Below are 10,375 nucleotides of genomic sequence, written 5' to 3'. Positions count from 1 at the left end.
TATTCTGTTTTTAAAACATATTTTTTTTTCAATTATAAATTAGTTTTTTTTTTTGTTGTTTATTCTAAAAAGCAGCATTATTTTTTTAAGCGTGTTATGCTTACATAGATCACGATTTAATTAAACTATATAGAAATTATTAAAATTTGAATTTTGTTTGAGGTAAATTATTATTTTTTATTATCGAAGATAAAATCAAAAAATAGTTTAAACTACGTATAATTCATAGAGCCATTTAGAACGCGTATTAGAATTTATTCCATAAAAAACTTAAATTATTTTAAAATGTTTTAAAATTTTATAACAATACTACAAAAATTTATCTTCGAATTTTAATTAAATTAATAATATTTTTCACACTTTCAAAAATTCTCAATATATTTAACACTGCTTTTGATATAACATTCTTTTATAGTTTATTTTAAGTACATTTTTTTAAATTTGAATTTTTTTTTTCGTATAAGTTTAATTGAATCTGTTTTTTTTATTTTTCCTACTAAATATCATATTATACTGAATATATAATAAATATTGATATTATATTTTGATATGGATTTAAATACTATTTATCTGATATAATTTACTAAAAATGTATACTTTTTTATTTTCTAATTATTTAGTATTCTTGTGAAAATTTATAAATTAATACTGAATTAATTTCATATTGCAATAAATCGAGAGATTAGAATTAAATTTAAAGCCTCATTAATAATCATTAATATTTTTCAATACATAAATTTATACTAAAATTTCCATATAACTTAAATTAATTAACGTATATTCAATATCATCTGTTAAATTTAATGTATTCACTGTATTAATACATTGTTCTGTAGTATTTTATCGATTGAACGATAAAATTGGGCAAAATATCCTTGCGTTGTAAAGTTATTTGAACTGGGAATCAATTCCAATTTAAGATATAATCATTTTGCGCTTCCAAAGATTGAAGTAACATTTAAATTAAAAATTAACAAACATAAATTTAATTGTTTAATGAGAATAAATTAAAACAAATCTATTGTTAATTATTTTAAATCTTTGAAATCTATTTATAATATTTTATTCCAAATTTAAAAACTTGGAATACATAAAAAAACTTTAGTATTTTTAAATTAAGTGATTCAAAATTATCAAAAATCTCAATAATATATATTAAATTCTGAACTTTCAAAAAGTATCCTATTTCTAATCTCTCTTTTCTTTTCTTAAAATTCTGGTATTTTTTTTATTTTTACTACTTAATTAAATTTAAAAATAAAACAAGATTTTGAGGATATGTTTTTATTTGTTTTTTGACTTGATTTTTTTTTTTTAATATCAGAAAAATCTGAGATTTCTGAGCTAAACTCTATCATATAATATTATAAAGCGAAAAAAATTTTCATTATATTTTTTTTTTTGGATTCTGAATATTAAATTTGAATTTTAATTATATTTCTAAAATATAATTTATATTATATATAAATGATGCTATTTCTTACTTGAATCTACAAACAACACAACCTAATTTCATAAGATTATAATTTTTGCCTTAGTATATTGTTTAATATAAATATTTTATATGAATAAAATTTAAAAATTTTGTGTTTCAAAATACAGTACGTTAAAAGATTAAAAATTTTCAGAACAATATAGATTTATTATTATAATGATTACAATTATTACAATTATATTAAAAATATGTAAATCTATACTTTAAACAATTATCTGGTAAATTAAAAAAGTTTTAAAATTTATAATTAAATTATTAAACTTCAAATCATACAAGCAGTAATTTTAGTTGATTTTCTCAATCATAATTATTCAATTTTATCATTAAATACTAAATTATTTTATTTTCATTTGAAACACAATATTTTGAAAGTACATTTATTGGGAAAACTGTAGGAGTATAATAAATTCTAAAAAAAAATTATTTTAGTATAAGGTTTATTTATTTTACTTGGTTTTCATGCGAGAGTATATTAAGGCAAATTTTGAAACTTCAAGGTTTTGTTGTCAATTTCTTATTTTAATTTTTTTTTCTAGTATTGATTTGGTCATCTCAAATTATTTATATTTAAAAATGTTTTATTATTTAAAATTGTTATAATAAATGTACTTTCAAATTTTTAATATAAATTATTTTTAAAATTTATTTTATTTAAATTGTAGAAATACATAATATAATTTACAATTTCTACAGTATTTTTTTTTTTAAATTTGAAATTTATTAGTTAATTTTAAAATACATGATATAGAATGGCATTAGAGAAGGAAAAAGTTTTACAATATTATATGTTGAAAATATTGTTTATAAAAAATTTTTTGATTAAAATTTAATGAACATAATTTGATAAATAAATTATGTATGTATTAAATTTATTTTATTTATTTTGTTAAAAATTGTGTTTAGCTGTAAGTATTTATTGCCTTTAATATTTAATGTACTTAATATAAGAACTTAATACCATTCTATATAATAACTAAAAATGTACGTAATTCTAAATTTCATAAAATATTGTTACATATTTTATTACGCTTTTTTAGAAAATATTAATTTTTATTTTTTCATATCATACTTATAAATATGTACTTTTTGTTTCAATTAAAGCCAGCATATTATTATTGTATTTATGTATATATTATCTAATTTTTTTTAAAGCTACATTTATAAGTTTAATTGTTTTGCACGAGAAATATCATAAAATTTTCATTACTTGAATATTTAAATATTAATAAAGTTTTTATATTTGATTATATTTTTAATAATCAAATTTTTCACAACATAGTTGATTTCGAATTTATAATTTTAATATTATATTTTCGGCAGTTTTTTATATACTTTGGAAAGTAACTACTTAACTAGTATTTTTATTGTCAATTTATTTTTATTATAACTTATTGTCCATCACTATTTGCCTCATAAAAATTTTAAAAGTTTAATTAAATAAGAAATTAAAATTGTGTAAAATAATTTAAATAAAAAAGTACTGATATATTGTCTACTATTTTAAAAGGATAATTTTTGCAAATGCAATATGGTATATTATAATAAACAGTGGTGAGTTTTATTTATATATTATATATATATATATATTATATATATATATATATATATATTATATATATATATATATTTATATAAATTAAAATTATTGTTTTATTCTTTTTTAACTGTTCATTAGAATTATTGTCTCCGTGCTAATGTTTCCTTACTAATGTTTGCTTGTTTTAGAAATGTGAAACTGGGCTGACATGATGTATTGTTAAAGTTGTTTAAAAATAAATATACACATCAAATTTGCAACAAGGTAGGAAACAAAATAAAATTAAATTTGAACTAGAAAATATAAAATAAATTGTTCTAATAACTAGCTAGAAATATGTTTACAAATTTAACCTGTTTTCTCTTCAGTGATTTAACCAAAATTTTAAATCTGAAAATAATTTTAGTGTAAAATAAACTAAAATATGAGAAACAATAAAATAAAATATTGTTTTTTTTTACAAAAATATTATATTAATATAAAAGATATAAAATAAAATACATTCAAATTGAAAGCTTTGCAAAATAAAAATTATGGCATTTTAATATTAACACAATATTATCAAATATTTTTTTCTTTATTGTTTTGCTAAACATTACATTGCTTTCCTACACAACGAACATCTACCAAAAAAATATAATTCAAACTATATAAATATTATTCATTTTATACACTTTTAAGTAATTAAAAATATCTAATTGTACTAAGTACATAATAAAAAGAAACTATTAAATAAATAAATTTTTAAAAACTTTAACATAAAACATTAAGTTTTCAATGAGACCGACAACTAGATTTTTATATATTTATAATATGAAATATATTCGTTATATTGGTATGTAATTATTATATTTTCTGGGTTTTACACCAAAAGTAAAGAATAATTATAATCAACTTTTATTTTCATTTAAAAATCAAAAATTTTAATTCTTTTTATTGTTTACTTAAGCACATAATATATTATATAGAAAAAATACTTTCTAAGTACTTTTTTCTTAATTTAAATAATAAAATTTCGATTTCGCTTTCTTATTTTATTTTAAATTACTAATTTGATTTAATTTTCATTCTAAATTTTTAAGCATAAATTTTTAAAATAGAAAAGATAATAAATAAAATTTAAATAATATTACAATTTTTTTTATTTCCAAACCAGCGATAACTAAGTTTTACTATTAACTGAAGAATATTAATTATTAAAATTTAAGATTGGAGCTTTAAGATTTTATTTTATACTTTTTTAATTTACATATGTATGTGTATATGTAAATTATACAATTAAATTTATCATACTTTTTCCATATAAAATACATATTTACCATCAAATTATAATTTATACTTATATTTTTCTAAAAAAAATTAATGTATGTATTTGGAAATCTAATTTTTCTGTTTTGTGTTTTTTTTTCTGTTTCATCAAATATAATTTCAATCGAAAAATATTATTGAATACTGAAATATTAGTTTTATAAATATTCAATTTTTAACTACTTATTATAAAATTACATATGCATATAAATAAAATTCTGGAAAAGGAAAAATAAATTATATTTCCTACAAAATTTCGATTATTCTTATAAAAACTTAAAAAGCAATATATTTCAAATCGTTGTTTATCTTTAGGACGAAACATGCAATATATGAACTTTCTTAATTTAAATACATAAGCTTTAATACACAATAATTAAGTTTTAATATACAATAATTAATAAAAGGAATAATTTTTATTTTTTGCATAGTCATTACTCGTTCAAAGAATGTCAAAAATAACATAACCAAAACAAATCTTTGGTCTTAAGAGGTGATTATTTTCCATTATTGATTTAATTTTCATCACAATTTTCTTCTTCTTCAGTTTTCCATCCTTTCCCAATTTCTTTTAAAAGATTTTCCATTATAGGATTTGGGCCATGGCGTTCCGCCTAAACCAAAATAAATATAAGACAATATTTCCAATATTATAAATGGATTACCTCTTCCCTAGCGAGACGGTCTAATTTCAATAGTTCTTTACGTGTATATTCGAAACTTCCTAATTTTTCCAACAAATTGATGCAGTATTTTTTCACTTCAATATCATTCGTACGCTGTCTCAAAATATCTATAAATTTATTTGCTTGAAGGAAAATTCATAATTTAAGTTACATCAACTAAATTAACATTTTATATGCAGACAAAATATTAATTCAGATATTATTTTAATTTAAAAGGAATAGAATTTAATAAAAAAAAAAGCTAAAATTATAAAATTGAAAATAGTGCTGATATTTCAACCTGAAAACAAAGACTCTTAAACTTTTAAATATGCATGCACATAATGCACAAGCACATTATATATACATGAGTTTATCATTCTAAAAAAGGATACGTAAAACTTGCTTATCGTTTTTTTGATGACGTATGGCATGTATTATTGGAAAACTGAATTTTCCCTCAGTTAAATCTTCACAGAAGCTTTTATTTTCAAAATACTAAAAAAATATTAGATAAAAGCTTTAACACTTATAAATTAGTAGCTAATTATTTACCTCCTTTGAGCTTAAATTTGAGTAATCATCTCTAATTTGAAAATATAAGCCCATAATAGCGCTTAATTTGGTAAAATCATCTTTATTATTACTAAATAATTGCATTAAACGTATAGCCAACATAAATAATCCTCCAGTCTTCCTAACCGTCATCAATTTGTAGTCAGATTCTGAAGGGCATGTAAAATTATCACGCCAGTAAATCTCCATACCTTGTCCTCTATGTAATTCTAATAATTGTTCTGTATAAACTTTAGTAGCCTTAAAATAAAAAAATCACTTTTTTATAATTGAGAATCATATGTTAAAAACTATATTAACCTCAGGATGCTCTAACATTTGTACTTTTTCTAAAGCTTGAAAGAACACGTAATTAGCTGCATTTATTGTACTGGCAACCCCATAAATTGAATGAGCTACTGGTATTCCTCTACGAAGTATCGAATTATCTTCTATATCATCAATTCTGCAATTTGAATTAGTAAGACAACATTTAAATAATATTAGTAATAAAGCTGCATTTAAAAAAACAAAACTCCAAAGCCTAGAGAAAATTGTTATATACCTGCATATTTTATTTTAGTAAACTAACTTTGTTAAACTTGCAAAAAAAAATTTATGGATTTTAAAATAATATACGAAACTTAAAAGAACTGACAAATATGCAATATGATTATAAATGCAATATTTTGTAGATACATACAAAATGAGATATATATTTTTCTAAAACAAAAAAAATTCTTTTTATGCTATATTGGTCAAGTATCTACCTATCGAACGATATTCAGAGACACAATAAAAAAGGTCAATAACTTTGTACCTACTTAGATGGCCTAATAATCTCATTTTTAAATATTATGTTCATATGTAGCGATTTTAATTATTTAAAAACAATAATTTAAAGCGTAAAATTTATTTTAAAGCATTAAACAAACATTAAAAACCTAATTACGTTAAATTATAAACACAAATATAATACGAATAAATACATGTATACTCACAATAGACTAGAATTATGGAGCATTTGTACAATTTCATTTATGGAATTTAGTTTTTCCATTGGTATGTTTAACCAATGATTGAAGGCCAAAGCTAACATACAGCGTATTTGTTTACCCGGAATCTGTTGTATATACGCAAAAGGTTGCAAAAGAATCTAAAAATAATTTTTTTTGTTTATAAAAGTTCTTGAAAAAAGAAATGTTTACTCAATTTATTAAAAATTTATTAGATATAGAATTACCTCATCTTGACTCTGTTGCGAAGATTTATCTTGACACTTTTCCATAATTTCATTTATATCTTCCATTCTTAAATTTTTGCTCGTTTCTTTTTTACAATAGTTACGGGTTTCCTTTGATTAGTTTAAGTTCGACAAAAAAGTTTATGTGTATCTTATATATATACACAAAATATCAATTTGATAGGATTAATATAATTATATGTATCTACTTAACTCGTTCTGAATTTATTTGAATAATCCACTAAATACTGAATACACTTTTCAACTGATCTAAGTTTTTATTTGCCAGTTTAAATTTAGGGCATGTAAGAGTATACAATCGAAAAATGAATTGTTTATATTAATTCTAAAATGTCAAGAACATGTGTTGTTGTCAGTTGTCACTAGCTTAGGTCACTTTTGAACGGCAGCACTATTCAGTGCGTTTACCTTCTTATATATTAAATTTTAAACACATAACGAAGGTTTGTTTTTGGAATTTTAATACAGTAAATTGAAGAAGGAAATATTAGTGTTAATAAACGGATTTATTCTGGCCCTCAGAAATTTGCGCATATATCAAAGTATGTATTGAAAAATAATTAAAACCAATCTGAACATTGTTTAGTTATGCAGTGAATTAATTTTCAAGTATGTACTGCTAATATTTTACATATATTTTAAGACGGTAGCACTAAAACAAAAGTGACATTTAACGTATACGTATCATTCTAAACAAAAATAGTAAAATAGATACATTTACATTGCATAGGACGAAAGAAAGACCTTTTTGTATAAAATAAAATTGGAAATTAATTTTATTTTCTGCGAAATTGATCTGAGTATTAAAGTAGGAAAAGAATTTGTTTCTCTATTCGTTTTCCATATTCTGTAATCAATTGAAATGGCTGCAGCTGGACCAGTAAAAACTCCCTGGTCTCCTGACAAAAAAAATAGCGACATTGAAAGGTTAGTATTTAAATAAAATTGTTATTCATATGTATAAAAAAAATTATATTACACTTTTTTTCTAATAAGGTGGGTTTGTATATATCCTGCTTATATTAATAGCAAAAAAACGCGTCAAGAAGGCAGACGTGTAGCCAAACAATATTGTGTAGAAAATCCAACCTATGTTGAAATACGCGATGTTCTCTCAACAACAAATCTAAGAATAGGAGTTGAAAATAAACTATATTCAAGAGAAAAAAGCAAAGTATTAATAACATATAGCAAGCATTATATTTATAGGTTTATTTTTTTCAACATTTAATATTTTAGGAGCTAAATTATAGGGGACGTATTCGTGTTCAATTAAAAAATGATGATGGAACTCCTTGTAATCCAGAACTACCTACTCGCGATAGTTTGTTAATTTTTGCAGGCACGAGAATTCCTCAACTTAAATCTCGTCAAAATCCTAAATCAACTGAAGGTTCAACACAACCCGCACAATCTGGAGGTGGTGGAGGTGGAGGTCATAAAAAAGGCAAAGGCAAAAGACGTTAAATTAGCTAAACATTCTAATGTTATTTTTTTTTCTTTTCTTTTTAAATTCTTTGCATTAAGTTTGAAATAAAAAATACATTTATTTTCTTAAAATTATTGTGGTTTATAAAAATGTTTCACATACATATTCAATAGTTAAATTAAAAAATCAACGTAATATTGCTTATAATAAAATTTACATTTATAATAGGTGTTTAACAAATTAATCATTTTGAATTTGTCTCTTTTCTATTTCTCTTCGAGCTTCCAAAATTTTAGTGTAAATTTTTGAAATATCTTCGAAGTTTTTGTATGTAGATATTTTTGTAGGTCGATATATCACAATTGTACTTCGTTTACCACGATCATATTTTACAACTTTTCTGTCCAGTTTCAAACTATATTTTTCAGCATCCTTAATATATTTATTTGCATTTGGGCTATGAATAAGAATTTCAAACGGTATTCTAACCTTTTCCGCATCATTTTGTACTGCTTTAATGCAATCATCTCCAATTTTATTCAATTTATTACATTCGCAAATACACTCTTCACCACAATAAAAATCCATACAACCACAGTGCTTGCAATAGCTGTTACATTTTCGTTTATTTTCTTCTTCTTGCAATTGGTTTTCTTTATCAATTGCAGCCAAAACGGAATACAAAACTATTGTTACGATGAAAAGCGTAAGGGCCGAATTTATAATTTTCATGCTTAAATTATAACGCTAAATGAAACATAAATTATAAATATAAAAACTTTATACTAAGTTACGATGTCATCGAAAATTTAACCTTGCATAATATATAAAATAATAAGCTGAATTTGCGGAAGAGTTTTGCAGTTCCCAAAAAAAAAAATATACATTATAATAGGTACATAACGTACATTTATTCACAATATTTATATAAAATAATATACAACACAAAATCTATTATAATGTATTAATAAATAAAAGCAAACAGAAGATTATATAACGATGTATATAATCTTAATAAGAACTTCTGTATTTACATACATAAGTACATAATATCAAATAAACTTAAAATACGTGCGTGCAACCAATATGTTTGTATATTAACGTGTTTGTGCGTACTTTGATTTGATTGCTCTATGAAAATTATTAATAGGCCGAAAATTATGTAAAGCTTAAATGTTTTGTATTCGACAAACACTATATGAGAGTTTTGAGTCCAATCAAACCGCTAAAATTACTTAAATGTGTATAAGCTAAAAAAACGTGAATATTAATTATTTATTAAAAGAAATTTAAAATTCAACATGAATGGTCGAAAATTACGTGAGAAATCAAACAAAAAAACAAATTATTTTTGAAAATTTTATTTAACTTTTGATTTTTTACAACAAGATTTTATTTAAAATTTTTTTTAAATTATAATTATTTTATAATTTTTTCACAGACAAAATAACCTTCATAAGTTTTTCTTTTCTTTTTAAAGAATTATATGTATGTATGTATTTAAATTTGTAATTATTTTATTTGCTTTTAATTATTGAAAAGGCATATATGGGAAATTTATATTTTTTGGTTTTTCTTTTTTGATTATAAATTTTTAGTTAAGTAAAATTGAAAAATTAATTCAATATTTGTAAATACTCGTACTAGTAAGTATATACTTTTTAAGTTTGTTTTTTATTTTAAAATAATAGTTTAAAGTTTATCTCAATTATTAATTAATTTGAAGTTTTAATATTTTAATTATATATTTAAGATAATTTCAAAATTTAATAATTTTTTTTTAATATTTTAATAAATAGTATAATATTAATCATTTAGAAAAATTTTTAGATACAATTTCAAAAATGAATATTAAAAAAGAGATTATAGAATTAACTGAATATTATTTTATTTTGTATTTAAGAAATTGAACAAATACCTAAGAAATATTACTATATTTTTAATAACCAGTACCAATATAACATTATTTTGTGATAAGCCCAATGAATAAAAACTAGGCTGATTATTTTTAATAATAGAGGATATTAAATTTTTTGGTATTAAAGAAGTCTTTTGGTATTGGTTATAAAAATATGTATTTTATATATTTTTTTTTAATTTCATTTCATAGATAAATTATATT

At 21.1% G+C, this 10,375-nt stretch overlaps 2 protein-coding genes across 2 annotated transcripts; one reads left to right on the top strand and one right to left on the bottom strand.

The window, feature by feature from the left end:
• Positions 1–4,645: 4,645 nt before the first annotated feature.
• On the bottom strand, positions 4,646–7,109 carry LOC129610230 (terpene synthase). The gene is made up of 7 exons (XM_055522710.1): positions 6,804–7,109; positions 6,562–6,716; positions 5,882–6,026; positions 5,561–5,821; positions 5,401–5,503; positions 5,006–5,133; positions 4,646–4,954 (listed from the first exon to the last, which is right to left on the bottom strand). The coding sequence occupies exons 1-7, from the start codon at positions 6,867–6,869 to the stop codon at positions 4,856–4,858; spliced, it is 957 nt and encodes a 318-aa protein (XP_055378685.1). The 5' UTR covers positions 6,870–7,109; the 3' UTR covers positions 4,646–4,855.
• A 423-nt stretch (positions 7,110–7,532) lies between these two features.
• Positions 7,533–8,384, top strand: LOC129610338 (signal recognition particle 19 kDa protein). Its single transcript, XM_055522882.1, has 3 exons — positions 7,533–7,751; positions 7,821–7,998; positions 8,064–8,384. The coding sequence occupies exons 1-3, from the start codon at positions 7,687–7,689 to the stop codon at positions 8,289–8,291; spliced, it is 471 nt and encodes a 156-aa protein (XP_055378857.1). The 5' UTR covers positions 7,533–7,686; the 3' UTR covers positions 8,292–8,384.
• The last annotated feature ends 1,991 nt before the right edge of the window (positions 8,385–10,375 follow it).

The sequence above is a fragment of the Condylostylus longicornis genome, unplaced genomic scaffold, assembly GCF_029603195.1.
Source record: "Condylostylus longicornis isolate FDR11 unplaced genomic scaffold, ASM2960319v2 ptg000044l, whole genome shotgun sequence".
In the NCBI taxonomy this organism is placed as follows: Eukaryota; Metazoa; Arthropoda; class Insecta; order Diptera; family Dolichopodidae; genus Condylostylus; species Condylostylus longicornis.
The sequence above is the reverse complement of the archived record's forward strand: the minus strand, read 5'-3'. Positions and strand labels throughout refer to the sequence as shown.

Coding starts and splice junctions, on each gene's coding strand:
- LOC129610230 (XM_055522710.1), bottom strand. CDS start 6,869: ATGGAAGATATAAATGAAATTATGGAAAAGTGTCAAGATAAATCTTCG. Junction 6,717..6,803: donor CGCAACAGAGTCAAGATGAG/GTAATTCTATAT, acceptor AATTATTTTTAG/ATTCTTTTGCAACCTTTTGC. Junction 5,822..5,881: donor AAATGTTAGAGCATCCTGAG/GTTAATATAGTT, acceptor TTTTATTTTAAG/GCTACTAAAGTTTATACAGA.
- LOC129610338 (XM_055522882.1), top strand. CDS start 7,687: ATGGCTGCAGCTGGACCAGTAAAAACTCCCTGGTCTCCTGACAAAAAA. Junction 7,752..7,820: donor AAAAATAGCGACATTGAAAG/GTTAGTATTTAA, acceptor TTTTCTAATAAG/GTGGGTTTGTATATATCCTG. Junction 7,999..8,063: donor ATTCAAGAGAAAAAAGCAAA/GTATTAATAACA, acceptor TTAATATTTTAG/GAGCTAAATTATAGGGGACG.